This window comes from Coregonus lavaretus (genome assembly GCF_964263955.1).
Source record: "Coregonus lavaretus genome assembly, chromosome: 38".
NCBI classification, from domain to species: Eukaryota; Metazoa; Chordata; class Actinopteri; order Salmoniformes; family Salmonidae; genus Coregonus; species Coregonus lavaretus.
In genome coordinates this window covers 4,987,279-5,010,508 of record NC_140025.1, presented here as the reverse complement: position 1 = coordinate 5,010,508, position 23,230 = coordinate 4,987,279, and the positions used below count along the sequence as shown (strand labels likewise).

At 45.4% G+C, this 23,230-nt stretch overlaps 1 protein-coding gene across 1 annotated transcript; it reads right to left on the bottom strand.

The window, feature by feature from the left end:
* Positions 1-898: 898 nt before the first annotated feature.
* LOC311112349 (plakophilin-4-like) lies at positions 899-21,610 on the bottom strand (the record flags this gene model as incomplete). Its single annotated transcript, XM_084155428.1, has 20 exons — positions 899-1,171; positions 2,027-2,094; positions 2,317-2,448; positions 4,684-4,804; positions 4,993-5,270; positions 5,385-5,535; positions 10,168-10,341; positions 10,567-10,755; positions 10,994-11,111; positions 11,288-11,471; positions 11,887-12,100; positions 12,859-12,991; positions 13,420-13,648; positions 13,898-14,077; positions 16,638-17,214; positions 17,654-17,838; positions 18,531-18,674; positions 19,031-19,068; positions 19,407-19,528; positions 21,470-21,610. 20 exons carry the CDS (start codon positions 21,608-21,610, stop codon positions 899-901), a joined length of 3,651 nt encoding a protein of 1,216 aa, XP_084011554.1.
* Positions 21,611-23,230: the final 1,620 nt, after the last annotated feature.

Below are 23,230 nucleotides of genomic sequence, written 5' to 3'. Positions count from 1 at the left end.
ATTTAACCAAGCCTCATTTTCACAACTTCTGAATCTTTTTTAGTGTTATGATACGCTCTTTTTTAATCTTCATACACTTCCATTTGACACATGGCACATCTTCGCCAGTGTTGGACAACATACAACAGGGCGTTTTGGGGGAAATTCACACACTTAAATAAATAAATAAATCATACAAAATTCACAAGACACCATATCATACATACACAGTCTACACATTGAATACAGTAATGTTCTGTAACAACACAGTGTAACAGTTTTTATTTCTCTGTACAAATAGTATTTGACATTTCACAAATATGACTTCATGATATATATTTGGCCAACATACAAATTATTTATTTTACTCAAAATACAAATTCACATTATTTTCCATTTGGCTGTAGTCGATTCACCAAGCCAGTTATTCATTATTTGGTGCCCTTACTATATATAGCTAACATATATTGAACATCATATTAATTTGTATTTTGAGTAAACTATCCCTTTAATGTTTATTTTTACGCAACACTTCTTCAGCACTCTCTCCATTCTCCACATTTCCAACTAAGCGGATGCTTGGCTCGTATCCAACCAACCTCATCATAAAGCCAACAGACCTTTCTTACTGCTGAGAAAAACTAGAACAAACTCTCCTATCATAGAACAAGTTCTTTGGCTGACAGTACACCACTCCAGAAAACAACAAGGTCTTTCCCACTGGAATCACACACACATGAACACACACACATACAGACACACTCATGTTCTTTCTGTCTCTCACATTTCTCTTTTTATCTCACACATACGCACAAACACACACAGATAGACCAACACCTCCTCCCCCACACAGACACACATACAGTATGTAGCTTAAACTGATGAGTCAGTCCATGGTTTCTACACGGTTTCTCCACCCCTACACCCAGGAGTCAGGGGATCCAGTGTACTGGTTAGCCCTCTGAGAAGGCCTCCTCGTGGTGGAGTAGAAGTCCACGTAGTTAGTGGTGTTGGTATTGGATTTCAGTCTGTTAGATTGGGTTGTGTTGTATCTCTCTGTGGAGGTCAGGTCCACTGGCTCGTCCTGGTAAGGCCCAGGCTCCTCCTCCCCGTAACCTTGCGGTGATGACAGATACATTCTGTAGTTGTTGTAAGTATTCCTATCCGGATCGTCGGAGTAGAACACATCTTCCTGCCGGTAAAACAAAAGACAAACTCTTAAGACAAACTCAATCCCTTCAACACAACAAACATGGGTCCTACATGAGAGGAGAGGGACTATTACACACAATCAGTGATGTAGTGGTAAAAATAATAGGTGGTAATCTCTGATTGCAGTCCGCAGTCCTATACTTTCAATGCATTTTTCCAGAAAAGGTGGGTAAACCCTCTTCCAAAATAAATGATTTACCCTGCACTACACCACTGAACACAATGAAAGAACAAACTTTTAAGATACATTTAATCCCTTTAACACAAGAAAGGCTCTATGCGGACTCAGTGGGCACCACTATACCCAATGAAGGACAACAGGGTTGTGTAATCTTATTTTATGTAACAGAAAGAGAATTTAAAGGCCCAGTGCATTCAAAATTGAGATTTTCCTGTGTTTTATATATATTTCCACACTGAGTTTGGAATAATACTGTGAAATTGTGAAAATTATGATAATGCCCTTTTAGTGTAAGAGCTGTTTGAATGACCACCTGAAATTTCAGCCTGTTTCGGTGGGATGGAGTTTTGGAGTGCCCGGTATGTCACCAGGTGCTAAATTCGTTAACAGACCAATACAAAAGAGGGTTCCAAACCTCTCTGCCAATAATAGCTAGTTTTCCCCACTCAGACCACTCCCAGACAGTCCTAGCAAAATTCTTGCTTGAGAAATTGCTCTTTGCTAAGATGCTATTGTCGACTCTTTTTGACACATTTTATTGAAAACAATCACAGTAAGGTACTTAATTGTTACGCAGAAATGATTTGACATTGAGATAAAAACAGCTGCATTGGACCTTTAAGACACCAGAACCACAACTTATTTTTGTCTTACCTGGGACCTAGGATAGTCCTCTCTTGATGGTGAGGAATAGGACCCGATAAAATATGGTGTTTGCTTTTCTGACCATGAAAGTAAAAACAAAGAAAAAAATACAAGCATGAGGCATGGTTAACTCCGTTCATACAACCTGCCTCAAAACCACATCCAAAAATGTAAGTAAATGATATCTTCATCCAACCATGTCTTCAATTCTACTAAGCTGTGTGTATGAAACATTCAAAATATATCAAATGTACACAAAAAATTTACTGGTGAGTAAAAAAATCTTCCTCATGGCTTACCTGTATACTGGTTTTTATGTAAACTGTTGTCTCCATAATATGTATCGAGTTGCATAGATGACTGAGCCCTCTGGTAGTTAGAGCTGGGTCTTCTGATCCCTAACATGGCAGGAGAGGAGGTTGCACTACCACCTGAGAAGACACAATAACGTCAACACAGAAATGAAGCACTGTGGTGGCGACATTTCCATTCATTCAATCAGTCAAATCAACAACATTATACAGTGAGGGAAAAAAGTATTTAATCCCCTGCTGATTTTGTACGTTTGCCCACTGACAAAGAAATGATCCGTTTATAATTTTATTGGTAGGTTTATTTGAACAGTGAGAGACAGAATAACAACAAAAAAATCCAGAAAAGCGCATGTCAGAAATGTTATAAATTGATTTGCATTTTATTGAGGGAAATAAGTATTTGACCCCCTCTCAATCAGAAAGATTTCTGGCTCCCAGGTGTCTTTTATACAGGTAACGAGCTGAGATTAGGAGCACACTCTTTAAGGGAGTGCTCCTAATCTCAGCTTGTTACCTGTATAAGACACCTGTCCACAGAAGCAATCAATCAATCAGATTCCAAATTCTCCACCATGGCCAAGACCAAAGAGCTCTCCAAGGATGTCAGGGACAAGATTGTAGACCTACACAAGGCTGGAATGGGCTACAAGACCATCGCCAAGCAGCTTGGTGAGAAGGTGACAACAGTTGGTGCGATTATTCGCAAATGGAAGAAACACAAAAGAACTGTCAATCTCCCTCGGCCTGGGGCTCCATGCAAGATCTCACCACGTGGAGTTGCAATGATCATGAGAACGGTGAGGAATCAGCCCAGAACTACACGGGAGGATGTTGTCAATGATCTCAAGGCAGCTGGGACCATAGTCACCAAGAAAACTATTGGTAACACACTACGCCGTGAAGGACTGACATCCTGCAGCGCCCGCAAGGTCCCCCTGCTCAAGAAAGCACATATACAGGGCCGTCTGAAGTTTGCCAATGAACATCTGAATGATTCAGAGGAGAACTGCGTGAAAGTGTTGTGGTCAGATGAGACCAAAAGTGAGCTCTTTGGCATCAACTCAACTCGACGTGTTTGGAGGAGGAGGAATGCTGCCTATGACCCCAAGAACACCATCCCCACCGTCAAACATGGAGGTGGAAACATTATGCTTTGGGGGTGTTTTTCTGCTAAGGGGACAGGACAACTTCACCACATCAAAGGGATGATGGACGGGGCCATGTACCGTCAAATATTGGGTGATAACCTCCTTCCCTCAGCCAGGGCATTGAAAATGGGTCGTGGATGGGTATTCCAGCATGACAATGACCCAAAACACACGGCCAAGGCAACAAAGGAGTGGCTCAAGAAGAAGCACATTAAGGTCCTGGAGTGGTCTCCAGACCTTAATCCCATAGAAAATCTGTGGAGGGAGCTGAAGGTTCGAGTTGCCAAACGTCAGGCTCGAAACCTTAATGACTTGGAGAAGATCTGCAAAGATTAGTGGGACAAAATCCCTCCTGAGATGTGTGCAAACCTGGTGGCCAACTACAAGAAAAGTCTGACCTCTGTGATTGCCAACAAGGGTTTTGCCACCAAGTACTAAGTCATGTTTTGCAGAGGGGTCAAATACTTATTTCCCTCATTAAAATGCAAATCAATTTATAACATTTTTGACATCTGTTTTTCAGGATTATTCTGTCTCTCACTGTTCAAATAAACCTACCATTACAATTATAGACTGATCATGTCTTTGTCAGTGGGCAAACGTACAAAATCAGCAGGGGATCAAATACTTTTTTCCCTCACTGTATTTATAAACCACTTGTCAGAAAGTGCTTTACAGTAATTTTGATTTGATTTATTAGGATCACCATTAGCCGACGCCAATGGCGACAGCTAGTCTTACTGGGGCCTGACATATAACGAAAAAGACATTGCAGACAAAATACTTTACAATTTACATACATTTAAAAACATTAACATGTGGTGTGTGTGTGTGCATCTATCAGTTACACATACATGTCAGTACGTACACACAACAAGTAGGTCACATGGGGGAGAGGCGTTGTGCCATGAGGTGTTGCTTTATTAGTTTTTTTGAAACCAGGTTTGCTGTTCACTTGAGCTATATAAGATGGAAGGGAGTTCCATGCATTCATGGCTCTGTATAATACTGTACGTTTCCTTGAATTTGTTCTGGACACAGGGACTGTGAAAAGTCCCCTGGTGGTAACCCGGGTCTAGACCTCAAAGTGCAAGCAGAAGCACAGTGGCAGGGAACAAACCTTGAGAGGAATCAGACCCGGAGGGAAGGTCCATTGTGGTGTGTGTTAATGAGTAGTTTGAACATGATAGTTGAGTGCTCTCACCTGATTGGCGGGGCACGGGGGACATCTGTAAGGTGCTAGTAGGCAGGGTTGGTTGAGACCTGTACCTGTCTCTCTCCAGAGTGGACACAGGAGTGATGAAATGACCGTGGTGCCATCCGTCCTACAACACAGAGATAATAGCTACTCTCAGGACAATGACGTTTTACCTCTGCAAAACTGGATATTAAGGTATTTTAAGCAGAGATCAGTTCAGTTTTGCAAGGTAAAATGGAGCCAAGTCTCCAACTTTTGATATTAGTTAAGCGATTATACCAAAACCATTGACTTGCGAAGACACAGTGATCTGACCTGTTTGTAGAGGGTGCGCAGGTCCCTGTACTGCCACAGCGTGTTGAGGACCTGAGCTGCAGCCTTCACCACCTTCATAGAATACCCCCTCCCCCTGCCCTTACTGATGTCCACCAGCTTCTCGATGCCCCCCGTGTCTGCCAGGGCCTTGGCGTTCTCCATGTTCCTGCTGGTGACTTCGTGGAGCGTGCAGCAGACAGAAGCCACCGTCTCATCAGACAGCAGGGAGGGGCTGCCCCCAGGGAGACGGTTCACCAGGTCCCGCATCGCATACTTTCCTGTAGTGGGGAGACAGGGGACATGAAGGACTTATAAGTGTGTGCGTGTGAGAAAGAGAGAGAGTTTCTGTGTGTGTGTGTAGGTGCGCATGTGCACGTGCGTGCGTGTCTGACCTATAAGTTCCTTGTTCCTGCTGTCCAGGGCCATGTTCCTTAGAGCGGTGGCCACAGAGCAGACAACCCTGTCGTTGTCCATCCTCAGCAGCTCCACCAGGATAGGAAGCCCCTTCTCCTTGCGCACCGCCGCACGGATGTAGGCCGCAAACTGCACACAGGGATTATGATTTCTATTGTATTTTCATTTAACCTTTATTTACCCAGGAAGTCCCATTATGTTATCACAGTCCCGTTATCATGATGTAACATTTCAATAATACCAGATAAACAGTGTAAAGCAAAGCATAACAGACATAACAGAGTTTTTGATCGTAGGTAGGTAGTTGTAGTTAGGTATTGTAGGTAGTTTATTTAGGTAGTTATTGTAGGTTTCCGTAGGTAATTATTGTAGGTAAGTATTGTTTACGGCGGAGCCCGGAGAAAGCACGAGGCTAGCTAGCTAGCGGGTAGCTACTGGTAACGTTTAACAACGGTGGAGAGTTGTTTCCAATGTTAATGTGCTAGCTAGCCAACGTTTAATTTTTGCTGCGTTATGAAAGGAACTAGACACGGACACGAATTATCTGTTTAGTGTGTTAACACACTATTGGTAGTTTGTTGTAACCAAGTATTGGTGCTAAACTGTGTGTTATTGGATGCTAGCATGCTAGTTAGCTATGGCGTCATAGTTGGGCATCGTGGGCTGTTGTGGGTAGTTACTGTAGGTTAGCATTGTTTTTCGGCGGTGCCGGGTCTAGCACGAAGCTAGCTAGCTAGCCGTTCTTCAAACAAAGTCAACACAGTGGCCATTGCTAGCTAGCCAACACGACCAGCTAACTGTACTGTAGTAGCTAAATACAATATACTTATGCTAGCTAGCCAACGTTTAATTATTGCTGCGTTATGAAAGGAACTAGACACGGACACGAATGATCTGTTTAGTGTGTTAACACACTATTGGTAGTCTGTTGTAACCAAGTATTGGTGCTAAACTGTGTGTTATTGGATGCTAGCATGCTAGTTAGCTATGGTGTCATAGTTAGGCATCGTGGGCTGTTGTGGGTAGTTACTGTAGGTTGGCATTGTCTTCGGTGTAGCACGAAGCTAGCTAGCTAGCCGTTTTTCGAACAGAGTCAACACAGTAGCCATTGTGTGCTGTACTGTGGCAGCTAAATACAATATATTTGTGCTAAGCTAGCCAACGTTTAATTATTGCTGCGTTATGAAAGGAACTAGACACGGACACGAATTATCTGCTTAGTGTGTTAACACACTATTGGTGGTTTGTTGTGACCAAGTGTTGGTGCTAAACTGTGTGTTATTGGATGCTAGCATGCTAGTTAGCTATGGTGTCATAGTTAGCTAGCTGAATAAAGTGGGTTGAGTCTACTCCTTTAAACATTGAACCGCTGTGGTTCACAACAATTCTGATTTCTAAAGGTGGAAGTTGGGAGAGTTTTTGTTCGGGTGGTTCAGTGAAACAATTATAGTTTCTGAGGTGGAAGTTTTGGTGAGGGAGGCCCTGCTCTCTCTTCTTCCAGATGTTTAGTTCATTTCATTCCGATCTCCTCTGCATTATTGTAGCCATTTGCTACAGCCTGTCAACTATGCCTCTGCCTATCCCTGTTCTCTCCTCTCTGCACAGGCTACACAAACGCCTCACACCGCGTGGCTGCTGCCTCTCTAACCTGGTGGTCCCTGCACGCACCCCACACCTGGAGTTCCAGGTCTCAGGCAGCCTCTGGAACTGCCGTTCTGCTGCCAACAAAGCTGACTTCATCCCAGCCTATGCTAACCTCCAGTCCCTCGACTTCCTGGCGCTGACGGAAACATGGATTACCACTGAAAACACTGCTACTCCTACTGCTCTCTCCTCGTCTGACCATGTGTTCTCGCATACCCCGAGAGCATCTGGTCAGAGGGGTGGTGGCACAGGAATCCTCATCTCTCCCAAGTGGACATTCTCAATTTTTCCCCTAACCCACCTGTCTATCTCCTCATTTGAATTCCATGCTGTCACAGTCACTAGCCCATTTAAGCTTAATATCCTTGTCATCTATCGCCCTCCAGGTTCCCTTGGAGAGTTCATCAATGAGCTTGACGCTTTGATAAGTTCCTTTCCTGAGGATGGCTCACCCCTCACAGTTTTGGGGGATTTCAACCTCCCTATGTCCACATTTGACTCATTTCTCTCTGCCTCCTTCTTTCCACTCCTCTCCTCTTTTGACCTCACCCTCTCACCGTCCCCCCCTACTCACAAGGCAGGCAATACGCTTGACCTTATCTTTACTAGATGCTGCTCTTCTACTAATCTCACTGCAACTCCCCTCCATGTCTCCGACCACTACTTTGTTTCCTTTTCTCTCTCGCTCTCCTCCAACACTACTCACTCTGCCCCTACACAGATGGTAATGCGCCGCCGCAACCTTCGCTCTCTCTCTCCCACTACTCTCTCCTCTTCCATCCTATCATCTCTTCCCTCTGCTCAATCCTTCTCCCTCCAATCTCCTGATTCTGCCTCCTCAACCCTCCTCTCCTCCCTTTCTGCATCCTTTGACTCTCTGTGTCCCCTATCCTCCCGGCCGGCTCGGTCCTCCCCTCCAGCTCCGTGGCTTGATGACTCATTGCGAGCTCACAGAACAGAGCTCCGGGCAGCGGAGCGGAAATGGAAGAAAACTAAACTCCCTGCCGACCTGGCATCTTTTCACTCCCTCCTCTCTACATTTTCTTCATCTGTTTCTGCTGCTAAGGCCACTTTCTACCACTCTAAATTCCAAGCATCTGCCTCTAACCCTAGGAAGCTCTTTGCCACATATTCCTCCCTCCTGAATCCTCCCCCCCCCCCCCCCCCCCCTCCTCTCTCTCTGTGGATGACTTCGTCAACCACTTTGAAAAGAAGGTTGACGACATCCGATCCTCGTTTGTTAAGTCTAATGACACTGCTGGTCCTACTCACACTGCCCTACCCTATGCTTTGACTTCTTTCTCCCCTCTCTCTCCAGATAAAATCCTGCGACTTGTGACTGCAGGCCGCCCAACAACCTGCCCGCTTGACCCCATCCCCTCCTCTCTTCTCCAGACCATCTCCGGTGACCTTCTCCCCTACCTCACCTCGCTGATCAACTCATCCTTGACCGCTGGCCATGTCCCTTCCGTCTTCAAGAGAGCGAGAGTTGCTCCCCTTCTCAAAAAACCAACACTCGATCCCACTGATGTCAACAACTACAGACCAGTATCCCTTCTTTCTTTTCTTTCCAAAACTATTGAGCGTGCCGTCTTTAGCCAACTCTCTTGCTATCTCTCTCAGAATGACCTTCTTGATCCAAACCAGTCAGGTTTCAGGACTGGTCATTCAACTGAGACTGCTCTTCTCTGTGTCACGGAGGCTCTCCGCACTGCTAAAGCTAACTCTCTCTCCTCTGCTCTTGTCCTTCTAGACCTGTCTGCTGCCTTTGATACTGTGAACCATCAGATCCTCCTCTCCACCCTCTCCGAGCTGGGCATCTCCGGCGCGGCTCACTCCTGGATTGCGTCCTACCTGACCGGTCGCTCCTACCAAGTGGCGTGGCGAGAAGCTGTCTCCGCACCACGTGCTCTCACCACTGGTGTCCCCCAGGGCTCAGTTCTAGGCCCTCTCCTTTTCTCCCTATACACCAAGTCACTTGGCTCTGTCATATCCTCACATGGCCTCTCCTATCATTGCTACGCTGACGATACACAACTAATCTTCTCCTTTCCCCCTTCTGATAACCAGGTGGCGAATCGCATCTCTGCATGTCTGGCAGACATATCAGTATGGATGACGGATCACCACCTCAAGCTGAACCCTGGTAAGACGGAGCTGCTCTTCCTCCCGGGGAAGGACTGCCCGTTCCATGATCTCGCCATCACGGTTGACAACTCCGTTGTGTCCTCCTCCCAGAGTGCGAAGAGCCTTGGCGTGACCCTGGACAACACCCTGTCGTTCTCCGCTAACATCAAGGCGGTGACCCGCTCCTGCAGGTTCATGCTCTACAACATTCGGAGAGTACGACCCTGCCTTACACAGGAAGCGGCACAGGTCCTAATCCAGGCACTTGTCATCTCCCGTCTGGATTACTGCAACTCGCTGTTGGCTGGCCTCCCTGCCTGTGCCATTAAACCCCTACAACTCATCCAGAACGCCGCAGCCCGTCTGGTGTTCAACCTTCCCAAGTTCTCTCACGTCACCCCCCTCCTCCGCACACTCCACTGGCTTCCAGTTGAAGCTCGCATCCGTTACAAGACCATGGTGCTTGCCTATGGAGCAGTGAGGGGAACGGCACCTCTGTACCTTCGGGCTCTGATCAGTCCCTACACCCAAACGAGGGCATTGCGTTCATCCACCTCTGGCCTGCTGGCTCCCCTTCCTCTGCGGAAGCATAGTTCCCGCTCAGCCCAGTCAAAACTGTTCGCTGCTCTGGCACCCCAATGGTGGAACAAGCTCCCTCACGACGATAAAGTAATCCTTCTACCCCCCCCCAAAATTGTAAAGTGGTTATCCCACTGGCTATAGGGTGAATGCACCAATTTGTGAGTCGCTCTGGATAAGAGCGTCTGCTAAATGACGTAAATGTGCCCTTGAGCAAGGCACTTAACCCTAATTGCTCCTGTAAGTCGCTCTGGATAAGAGCGTCTGCTAAATGACTAAAATGTAATGTAAATGTGTCGTGTGGGTTGTTGGTCTCTTGCGAAATAGATTTTATCTCAATGAGACTCAATCAGATATCTTAATGAGACTAACCTGTATAAACAAAGGTTACAATGAAAAAAAGTTGTGCACCTTCCAGTTTCCAGCGGAGAGGTTCTGAAGGGATCCGGCGGAGCCCTCCAGGGTGGCAGGGTTGGAGCTCTCTGCCAGCAGGCTGAGGTAGGGCTTCACCACGGCCGGGTGCCACAGCATCTCTGCCCCCCGCGGAGGCTTACCAAACCCCGGGATGGGCCCAACGCCGTCCCACTGAAAACATAATGAAAAGCAAGAGGCTGAGCGAGATAGTCAGTCAGTTCTAATCAAATCTTGGAGGAGAAACACCATAGAAGGGAAGGAACTTTGAGAGAACGTATCAGCGATGTGTCTTAGCTATTGTTATGTGTTAATTCTAACACATTTCCAGGCGCCTTTATCATAGGTGTCGAAGTGTGACTCAGCCAAGGAAAGTGGATAACCCCATACTATACACACCTTATCATCCAGCCAACTCCTCTTCTTCTTCCTCTTCTTGCCCCAGCAGAGGTAGTCTAGGTCCTTACCGGGGGACCCGTAGCCCAGCAGGGCATCCAGCTCCTGAGTCCCCAGCAGGCAAGACGAGGGCATCTCTATCTCCAGACGGTAGGACAGGTTCCTCAGAGTACACACACAGTTCTCCACAATCTGGGAGAGGAGGGGGAAGCATTTCAGTGACGCACACAATACACACACACACACACATATACACACACAAAGGGGGTAAAATCAGGAAGTTTAAGTTGGGATAGCAGAGATGGATGGGCAGAAACTGAGTGAAGATGGCTGGTCTAATTCTGGATAAAGTAGAGGGGGTTCAGGCAGGTGAGGTGCATGTCATTGTTTCTGGACTAGCCTAAATGTACTACTCTTATAGTAAGCCCACCTTGCTGTCGAAGTCAGAGGTGTGAACACAGGCCTTGAGGACATAGAGAAGGGAATCCACCAGGCCCTCACAACCCCTCAGCTGACCCCTGGCCTCCTCTCCTGCTGAACTTAGGTTCCTGTGGCAAAACACAGCAGACAGGTCAACAATACAACCACATAGACAATACATACAGGTTTACAGCCACATGAACACACACACACACACAGAAGAAGAAAGCCATTTAGCAGACGCTTTAATCCAAAGCGATTTACAGTCATCGGATCTTACAGGGATGACTTCCTCACTCCTCACCTGAGGCAGCCGGTGGTGTTGCGCAGCAGGAGAGAGGAGTGGAACTTGAGCTTGGTCTCCTCTCGGTAGTTGGCGCTGCTCCAGCCGGAGTGGGGGATGACCACAGTGTTGGTCAGGGTTCTCAGAGCGTCCCTGATGATGGTCATCTTGACCGCGTCGCACGACGACAGGTTCCACAGCACCCCTAGTGGTAACGGGGGATAGGCACGGATGTAGTGAGCAGAAAACACGTGCTGAGGCGCGGCCATAAGGTTGTATCCTGTCATCCCTCACTTGATAATGCAGAGATAGGCAAGAAATACTGTATCAGCAAGCAAGCATATATATAGATCTAGACCCCTCAAACTCAACTCTGGACCTCAAAGCCAGTTACACTAAGTTGTTTCATTGTTCCCCTCTAATCAGGGACTGATTCAGACCTGGGACACCAGGTGGGTGCAATTAATGATCAGGTAGAACAGAAAACCAGCAGGCTCCGGACTTCGTAGGGTAAGAGTTGAATACCCCTGATCTAGACAGTCATAAAAACAGGCAGACAGCTAAAACAAACAAAAAAAGGAGACAGACAGACAGACAGACAATGAGGCAGAGAGACGTACCAGTGACCAGCTCCCTGACTTCGTTGTCGGTGGTCTTCCTCAGCAGTCTGAGCAGAGCGGGGATGCCACCAGAGTTCCTCAGGGCCACCTTGTTGTCGTCTGTAGCTTTGCCATAAACCAGGTTCCTCAGGGCTCCGCAGGCACTCTTCTGCACCTCCACAGCCTTGTGGTCCAGCAGGTCCACTAGGTGCTGGATACCTCCCAGGTGACACACCTGTTAGAAGAGGGTCAAGGTCACACACACCTGGAGCTGACAAAACCAAAAAGGTGTAATCAATAACACTGTTATTTAAGCAATAAGGCCCGATGGGGTGTGGTATATGGCCAATATACCACGTCTAAGGGCTGTTCTTAAGCACGACGCAATGTAGAGTGCCTGGATACAGCCCTTAGCCGTGGTATATTGGCAATATACCACAAACACACTGAGGTGCCTTATTGCTATTATAAACTGGTTACCAACGTAATTAGAACAGTAAAAATAAATGGTCATACTAGTGGTATACGGTCTGATATACCAGAGCTTTCAGCCAATCAGCATAGCATTCAGGGCTCAAACCACCCAGTTTATATTCATGTTTTTAACACTATCCTTTATATTAATTCACCTTTTACTGCAGTGGGCTAAATCAGGGTCACACAGAGTGATTCTTGGTAGTCTTAAACAAATCTACTTTTAAACAAAAGTATACACCTCATACACATGGTTATGGGCTTTAAAAAAAGAAGTCAACTGTACCATGTCAGATATAGAGTTGAAATGTATTACACTTTGAGTTTGCATACCAATATTACACTTTATATACATCACAGAAGACTGAAATATAACAATACCGTTTGAAAAAAAGTAATAACATTCCACCCATGAGGGCACTAGAGGGAGATTTGGTCATTTGACTGCAAAAAAGGGCTATATGTTTGTGCTTTCAAATCCTCTCTAGGGAAGGACTGTTTGATCAGGCATCATGTTACCTCCACTTTGATGCGGTTGTCTCCGTAACACAGGTGCTGGAGGTAGGCTGCAGCGTTGGCCTGGACAGAGGGGAAGTGATGCTGCAGCATGCGGATCACCTCAGGAAGCGCGGGGTCACGCCATGAAAACTCCCTACAGAGGGTGGGGAGGGAGAGAGAGAAGGAGAGAGATGAGAGGGAGAGAAAGAGATAGAGGGAGAGAGATGGGGGAGGGAGAGAGAGATAGAGGGAGAGAGATGGGGAGAGAGGGAGAGAAAGTGAGTCTAAAAGCAATTTTCAATATATCGCTTCCATCATCAATGACACATCAATAAAACTCACATTTCATAATCTATACTGTTTATTCTTATTGTGTACAGTATATATTTACAAACATTACTATTTTTCTTATTTTTTATTACTTATTGTGTATTTTTTTTACTGTACCGTTTACACCCTGTGTCCTGCGGACATGAACAATAAACTTTGATCTGAATTCATAAATAACATGTCAGGATGTAATCATCGCGTGGCTCGACGTGTGTGTGAGTGTGTGTGTGATGGTGCGTCGTGTATTTGTACCTAGGGTCCTTCTCTATACTGTCTATGGAGGGGGACCTTGTGGCAGCCCTGTCAACCAGACCAGAGTGCCTGGAGAAAGAGTTCTCATTGGGCCCCTGTCCCTGCTGGGAGACCCTGTAGGGGTCTGCGTATGACCCTGCGGTGTTCAGCCCATAGCTGCTTCTTTGGTACGCCAGGGTGCTGCAATGACTTGTGGTCCTCTGGAGGGTCCGCTGAAGGTTTGCCGCACCTGGGAATACAAAGACACGGATACATTCAGGATGGGGCGTAGCCTAGACACACACACACACACACACACACCTCTCCGCTTTGAGTCTGTATAACTGCATCTCCAAAGATGTGTCTTAGAAAAGACAGCCCACATATGAATATCGTGTTGACTGTAGATTACAAACTAGTTATAACACCCTGTGCAAGACTCTGGTCCCAATGGCCCTAGCCATGTGTAGTTGTGTCTGCTGGTAGTGTGTTGCAGTACCTGTGAGTGTCCTGTAGATAGCGCTGTGTGATCCGTGGTGGGTGTGGGTGGGGCTGTGATACAGGGGGCTGTGGAAGGCTCTGTCGTCGTAGACAGGCGTGATGTGGCAGTCAGGAGACATGGCCATCCTCATATCCTGGTCCAGTGGGCTGTGGTGAGTGGCGTAGGAGCTGTGCAGACCTGGACACACACGCAGCAGGGGAACATTAATTGGCTTTACATTATTTACACTGTGTCAGCTGTCAAGATGGGCTTTGAGGACAATGTTGTTGGTGATGGAATGTGGAGAAACGTGGTGAAATTCTTCATCAACCCTTAAATCAAAAATAATATTACAATCTGTAATCAGTTGTGTTGTATGTTGGTTGTGAATGATTAATTGTAGGCTGCTATACAGTGTGAAAGTAGATCTATGTTCATGGTTGAGGTTGATGTAAGTGGTTTAGTATTTAGCATTTATCAGGAAGCTACTCTTCCTGGGGTCAAAACAGGGTTAAAACAGTTACATCACAACAAAACAGCCTACATCATAAATAAATCAATACAACATACAAGACATTATTACTCTAATATTACACATTTACAATATAAAATCCACAATTACAATGTGTGTGTGTAGAGTGCGTGTCTCTTCACAGTCTGCGTTGTGCCGTCGGGTGGTGTTTTATCCGTTTTTTTTATCTGATTTTACTGCTAGCTTGAGTTACCTGATGTGGAAGAGAGTTCTATGTAGTCATGGTTCTATGTAGTACTGTGCGTTTCCCAGAGTGTTCTGGACTTGGGGAATGTGAAGAGAACCCTGGTGGCATGTCTTGTGGGGTATGTATGGGTGTCTGAGCTTTGTGTTAGCTGTTTGAACAGACAGTTCGGTGCTTTCAACACGTCAATACCTCTCACAAAGACTAGTAGTGATGCAGTCAATCTCTCCTCTACTTTGAGCCAGGATAGATTGACATGCGTTCTTGATACTAGCCCTCCATGTACATTTAAGGGCCAGCCGTGCTGCTCTGTTCTGGGCCAACTGTAATTTGCCTATGTCCTTCTTTGCTGCACTTGACCATCTATCTGGGCAGTAGTCCAGGTGTGATGAAACTATGGCCTGTAGGACTTGTTTAGTTGATTGTGATGTCAAGAAAACAGAGCAGAGCTTTATCACAGACAGACCTCTCCCAATCTTAGCTAACGTTGCATCAATATGTTTTGACCATGACAGTTTACAATCTAGGGTTACACCAAGCAGTTTAGTCTCCTGTACATGTTCAATCGCCCCATTATTCATTATAGGATTTAGATAAGGTTTAGGGTTTAGCGAATGATTTGTCCCAAATATAATGCTGGTTGAAGTGACCACACCAATATAAGAGTGCATCTTGGATGGTTGCAGTCTATTGTTGAACCTCTTTTGAAAGCTCAACCTATTGAGATATACTGTGCAGTAAAGGCCTACGGCCAACAAGAATCCCCTGCATCACTCTGCTTCAGTGTAACGAGCTGTAAAAGGCAACGCTTTATGGTTCTCCAGGGCGCACTTGATTCACTTTGCCAATAGGCTCCTTTCGTTTGGCCCTGTAAAATAGATGGAAACCAATCCATGCTGCTTTGTCATGTTTTACCAAACATTACCCGCAGAGCAGAGCAGTGCTCTGAATGACTCTGGTTATGCCTCAAATGGCACCCTATTCCCTATATAGTGCACTACTTTTGCCCAGAGCCCTATGGTTAACCTTTGAACAAGGGATTTATAAAACAGGGCTATGTGGGTCAGTAGGCTAGGCTCATTGATATGATGCGCTGCAGGATGGATCAGGATACAGGACAAACACATCTCTCTGTCACCAACACTACAGATCTAGTATTTAGATCATATCATCCCTTTCACACAGAAACCAATGGACCTCTACAAAGCTGAATCGATTCAGAAAGACAAGTTCTCTGCACGTAAATCAGAAGAGAGCCTGGTTCCGTTTGACCCTTTTCAAGTATATTTTTCCTACCCTTTAACCAGCATAAATCCTTACTTGCTACATCCATTTTTGGACTTAAATTACATTCATAATAAATACATGATACTGTATATACCCATTGATTCTTGAAGAATACAACTTAAATAAATGCCTCATGAACTTAGTTCAATTGTTTTAGACCCCAAAATATAAGCTTGTTATGCTCCAATGTTTGTAAACAAAGTAAATGTAAATAAACACTGTATAGCAGGGTTCCCCAACTGGCGGCCCACCGGGGATTTGATTTTAAATCAGTTCCAAAGTATTCCGACGCATAACAGAGATACTGTATATGTGATTGCATATAAATGTAAGCAAGGTTTGAAATGATTAGGTTTTAGTCAAATATTAGATCTGTTTGGGCTTCTTGCGGTCAATTTGCAGTCTAAAAATTATTTGTCATTATGTTCCGGCCCGCTGACCATCCGCTCAAGAAAAAATCATCCCGCGGCTGAATCTAGTTGATGATCCCTGCTGTATAGCCTTAAAACATGGTTAAAACTATTATTCTGATGGATCGTCAGTCCTTGCATACATAGCGCTTGCTTTGAATTTGAGAGTGGTTAAAGTTATCCAGGCCTATCCCTATTGTTACCAAAGCTAAGGCGGGGTGACTGCTTTGTTATTGTTTTAATTAAGGATTCCAGCTTTAAGTGCGTGTGTGTGTCTGTGTGTATGCGTGAACGTGTGTGCATGTGTGTGTCTGTGTGCGTTTTGAGTCCTGCTGTATGACTAACCAGTGAGGCTGTCAGGGCGTGACAGGGGCAGCGCGGTCCTCTCATAGAGCCCGTAGGCGTCATGTCCGTAGTGGAGAGCCTGGGTCTGAGCCCCCTGGCGGGGCAGTGTGGAGCCGTAGTGCTGGGGAACAGCCGTCATACAGGACCTCAGAGGAGAGCCAGACAGCCCCCTCCCCTCCACCAGAGACAGAGTAGACCCCAGGCACCCGGAGATACTACCCGTCGCCTGGTGAGGTGAGGTGGCATGACTGGCGCTGCCTGGACGGGGGCTGGTCCGGAGAGGGGAGTCGCCGTTCCCGTTCCTCTGGTGGGTGGGGGAGTAGGGAGAGGTGGCGCGCTGGAAGGAGGGGGTGGTGCCTGGACCAGGCGGGGAGGAGGGGGGCATGGTGGTCCCGGGGAAGATGCTGGCGAGGGGTTTGGGCTCGGTGAGTATGGGTGAGCCGTAGGCGCTGCCGCCCTGGGAGGTGCGGAGAGAGACCCGGGACGGGGACACGGCACCCCCCACACCACACACAGGAGACTGGCCGCGGGAGGGGAGGGAGCCCATCCTCCTCATCACCCGCCCTGACGCTGAGGCCTGGGATAGGAGGGAGTAGGGTGAGTGGGGGAGAGATACCGGATGTCAGAGAGTGGGGGAGAGATATGGACAAGGCACGACACACAGGAAAGCCAATTCAGTCCTTGATACATATGGATCTTTAACCTTGCGTTATATACAGTTTGAGTAGGTTAACTATGATATTATATAAATAGGCAGGCATTTAAAAGGTTATATCATATATATAGATATATATGTTGGCATATAAATAGGGCCCCTGTAGCTCAGTTGGTAGAGCATGGCGCTTCCAACGCCAGGGTTGTGGGTTTGATTCCCACGGGGGGCCAGTATGAAAATGTATGCACTCACTAACTGTAAGTCGCTCTGGATAAGAGCGTCTGCTAAATGACTAAAATGTAAAATGTAAAGATTTTGTCCGTCTCTACACAGTAGAGTTGGGTTAGTGTACATTAGCTACCTGTGCAGAGGCCTGTCCCTCTGCCCGGGAGCTCCTGCCGTGACCGGGGCTTCCCCTGGGGCCGCTGCCTGACAGCACGTGTCTGGGCTCTGACAGAACCACATTCTCTCTGCTCACACTGTAGTAACTCATGCTACTGTCCTGGTATCCACTATCTGCATATGACGTCATATGGGCCACAGATCCTGTGAGAGGGTAGGGGAGGAGAGGGGGGATGTAGGAGAGAGAAGAGGAGAGAGAGGGGAGGGAGGGTGGAGAGGAAGCAGAGGACAGAATTACGTTTGAATGATGGATTGCCTTATTGATCTTTATGTCTATTTCAGAACTAGGCTACACAGTGAATGAGCATTTATGCAATCGATACATTCATAATCAATACAGCATGCCATGGTATGTAAAATATACGTTTCCATTTAAATAAATATTGTCATTAAGTTATAGAATGTGCCCGCTTAGGATGATATACTGTTTATTGTGCATAATATGGCCAAATGAAGTCTGTTGTTACATTAGTTGTAAATGTTGTCTTAATATTTAATAAGTAAACCATAACTACGTTATATACTGTATGTTGTGTCGCAGTACCTGGTATACTTTGATGTTATTCCACAGCTACGTTTTATTTCAAATAAGTTTCTGCTTTTTTATTTCAAAGCATTTTCAGTTTTTCTTTTTTTTTTCAAAGCATTTCTGCCTTTTCACTTTCAAAACATTTTCCGCTTTTTGATGTCAAATCATTCCTTTTGAGTTAAAAAAAAATTCTGCCCAGCAGTTTCCATCTAGCCCTAAACATTCTATATTCTCCATGCTAAATCTAAACTGCAAAACAAGAAGAAGAAAAAGTCAGATGAAAAAGAGGATGCAGGAAGTAACAGACCCTCACTGTCATGCAGGGATGCCCTCTCCGGTTCAGGGAGGTAGAGTGACCCGTGACCCTGATCAGCTCTGAAGAGACGGGAGGGTGACTGATGAGAGCTGTCCATTACAGCAGCCCGGTGCTCTCCCGTACCAGACACATCTACTGAGGAAAACAAGATGGCGTCACGTCAACCGTCCTCACAGGAGGTTGGTGGCACCTTAATTGTGGAGAACGGACTCGTGGTAATGACTAGAGTGGAATTGGTGGAATGGTATCAAATACATCAAACACATGGTTTCCAGGTGTTTGATGCCATTCCATTTGCTCTGTTCCTTATTATGAGCCATTCTCCCCTCAGCAGCCTCCTGTGGTTCAAACGTAGCTTATCTCAAAAGCAGTTTATGATAGCACTCGTTACATACCTTTGTACTTGTGCTACCTTTGGGCAACCCTATGGGTGTCTTTACAATAGGATTTCAATAGGGGTCAATATGATTTGAATATGGGAGAAGCTGTACCTGTGGATCTCCAAGCAAAGGACTTCTCTGATGAGTCACTGTAAAGGAGAGAAGGTAGTCAAATAATGGAGGGAAGGGATGGGGCAGGACAGGGATGGAGAGGAGATGAGAGTTAGATCAACATGACAGTTTACAATTTAATCCTGTGTGTGTATTTGTGTGTGTGTGTGTTTGTGTACGTGTGTGTGTTGCATGTTGTGCGTTCAGTGAGCTTGGATAAAGGCATTACTGTAGCTACTTATCATCAGTAGCTCCATGTAGGTGACATGCTGATAGAGAAACAGGGTCAGTGCTCTCTCTCTGTGTGTGTGTGTGTGTGTGTGTGTGTGTGTGTAAGTGTGTGTGTGTGTGTGTGTGTGTGTGTGTGTGTGTGTACCTGCTACTGGCATCATCATCATCGCCAGGCGACTCAGCTCCCAGCATGCACCTCTCCAGTTGACTGGCGACGATCTGACGCTCCTCCTCCAGCTCCCGGGTCAGACGCTCAAACTGGAGCTCCTACGGCAACACAGAAGGGACAAATGGTAGAATCATACTCGCCGAATGACATTTTCTTTCACTGACAACAACTTCCATTGTGTTAACAATAACCAAGGTACACAGCCTTTGGCATGCTCGCTCTAGGTCGATTTTAGAGCATTTTGACGTTTGACCTGTAAAATATTTATGGTCCAAATGAATAAGTCAACAAAAGAGGCTTTGTGGCATTAAGGTCAGAGCTACCCAGAAACATCAGTCCGATTTCATACTGAACAGGGACGGGTCATGTGTTTCTTAATGTGTTTGTTACAAGTGAACATTATTATAAGAAGTCAATTAAAAACCCTTCAGGGCTACAAATGTCTAAAATGAGTATATAGACTATGCAGACTTTATAGGCCATGAGGTGAGACTAACCGCTAAATGATTAAGCGTCATCACTTGGAAGCAGTCAGTGCCACAGTGGCAGCCAGCCACCAGCTTGAACAGGATGGGCTCTTATCAGGATGGGGTCCTGCCAATGATCCCTCCTCCCATGCCAAGCAGTGCCAGGTTGTGTCTAGTACTGTACCAGCTGACTGGTGAACTGGAGGGGTCACTGACTGACTGCCCATTGTCAGGGGGTCACAAACACAAAGTGTCTCTGTCTGGTAAATGGCGTCGACCCCAGAGTTTAGATCCTGTCTACACACACTACTAGAGAGAACCAGATGACACACTGTAATCCTGCAATCACACAGGAAAGTCAGCCAAAGACAGAGTGAGTGAGTGCAACACACACACAGTGCACACACACACAGTGCACACACTCACTCACACCAGAGAATTACTGGGCTCAACCAAGCACATCACACAAGCAAACACACACAGGGCGTAAACACACACACAATAAATACAAGGGGGAAAACCCAGCAACCCACATACACTCCCTGACAGCTGTCTAACTTCAACAGTTTGCAGTGCATTAGGGACCTCAGTGAAATACACGCTAGGCCTAGTGCTTTAACTCCACCTCCAGATCTAGATTAGGATAGAGATGGGATGGACCATTCCAGGAAAACTAAACCAGCGGGGCACAGTGTCCATCCTACATACTGGTACCAAATATTCCGTGACAACAAGAAAACCGTCATTCTATTTCTATGGATAAGACTTCATTCTTACTAGAATGTCTTATTGTCTTGGGACTTTTGACACTAACATGGCACTGGGTTTGCCCACTCAGCATACTGTTTGCTACAGCAACTGATGGACTCCTATCACTATTCACTATGAAAATGCTGATTTTGTACAGATTATTACTGCGGCTCATCATACTACTACAGTTAGCTGACCTCCACACTTCTGCTGACTCTTTACAAAATTTGACAGAATTCAAAAGAGAGAAACCCATTAGAAAACACTCAGCCTAAAGCTTTAGGGGTCGAATTCCATCAAAACAGCATTGCCATATTTATGCAGCAATACAGTCTACGTAAAAAAAAAAAAGAAGAAAAAATATTCATTTTTTAATATAAAAAATACAAGAAGATCTTGAAAATCTCATCAGGAAGACAGTTCCAGCTTTCAGAATAAGACGAAAATGAAAAATATTAATTTACAGTTTTATGACGGGTTTGATTAAACGTCTGGAATATTGTGTGACATTGTGAGGTAGCCTACACTGTAAATCTGTAAATCATTTATCTGTAAATACCCTGCTTTCCCACAATTCTGATTGAGCGACAGTCTCAGAAAACACTGCTTGATCAAAGGAGGTAATCTCCTTGTGCATTCTAGCATCTCTAAATGCATAACATAACAGCAGAAGGGAAACGGGAAGGGAGGGGGTGATATAAAAAGAGAGATGGAGAGGGAAAGAGACTCATAGAACTAGAACGAGATGGGGAGAGGCATACCTACTGCGAGAGAGAGAGGGAGCGAGAGAACGAGAGGAGAAAAAGAGCGAACTAAACATACCTGTTCTTTGACGGAGGCCAGTAGGTTGTTGGTGGTGGTGTCTGCTTGGCTGTGCCCGCTCGGTCCCTCTCTGGCCGCCACAGACCTTTCACCTTCCCCCTCCTCCCCCATCTCCGCTGCCCGTTGCTCCGGGGATGGCATCCTCCACCCTCTCTGCCCTTTGGAGACATGCCCAGTACACATTACACAAACAATATGTTACTGTCCAGCACTAAAACCAAACAAGGATTGCAGTGCATGGAAGGCCCAATTGCTTGCTATGTCATTTTTCTACCTATTGGCAATGCATGCACTACCACCAATGTGACAGGCTGAGAAGCACTGCACAGCACTTCAACTAGAAGCCACTGTCAATGGTATGACAGCTTTCCAATGCAAGATACTTCTGCATTACATGAGGGTATTGGTGCAGCCAGTTCAATGAAAATGGACTGCGGTCAGCATGATAGTATGATGATACACTGAAGCTATAAACCCATGATATATACATTGTAACAAACAAAAGCACCGTGTTTGAAGTATGAACATGCAAGAGAAAATGTACACGGCGCAAGTGGATATTGAGAAGGTGAAACATCCGACACTACCTAGGTTGAAATGATAGAATCATGCATTTACAATTCTGCAACAGCTGCTTACTTACGAGGCACGAGCTAGTGCGATTCCTTACCCGCCAGATGTTGATGATGTACCAATACTGCTCAGGGTATACGTCGGTTAGGAATCCATTTTCCATACGATCGCGACAGCTTCATTTTACACACAGTGTCGCTAAGACTAAATGTCTTGTTCATCCGTTAGAAATTATTTAAACAATATTCCATGCATTGGCGAATGTCAGTATTATTATTTATGTATGTGCCTTGCCTGTCCAAAATCTACCCAGCTACCGTGCAATTGACTTCTGTGGCACCCACCCACGATTCAGGATAGATGTGACGTCACCATGCGGTTTGTACGCCGAGGTATTTGTATGGTAATTCGCTGGGACCACCGGAATACTGCACACTGTATGCACCTTACAAATAATTGTTTAATCAACAGATATTATGAAATTTAAAGTGGTGTTTTTGACAAATATATAGTGAATGAAATGAATACGCTATCATACTTTATTGGTGTATGTATTGAGCCATATGAATATAATTAATTTGATTGCATATTATTTATGTTCTATAGTCTGTATGAAGCTATGTGATAGTTTTATATTGTACCTGTCAATAGGCATGATTATTAACACTAGTACTGTTCTGACATTGTAGTTAATTACCACTTAATCAAGAAAGAGCACAAGGGGTACATGCACATGCTAATTTATTTTAATGACATTTTCACTCAAGAGCCTCAGTGTACTCATCACTTTAAGAAAAATGTGAGGATCACACATTGACTGTGTTAAAGTGGACCTCTCCACCAATGAAAAACTAGGGAGGATCATTACTGTGTATATTTACTGTGCTAAGTGGAAAATATCTCCAAGCTACATGTACCTTCACATAGGGCTGGGTGATATAGCATGAATATCGGTATACCGGTATGGATCCACATATCGTCTATAAAGGTATTTTTATAAAGTGCTAAATAACTGAAAAGTTCAACAAATTGGACCACTTCACTGTCAGTTTTGTCCTAGTTTGGTTGAGAATAAACCATCAGCATGGAGAAATACTGTTAAATTAACTTTATTAATTTGTTGCCATTCTAGGGTCATGCACTACTCATAAAACATATTTGGATCTTGTATTATTCAGAAACATAAAA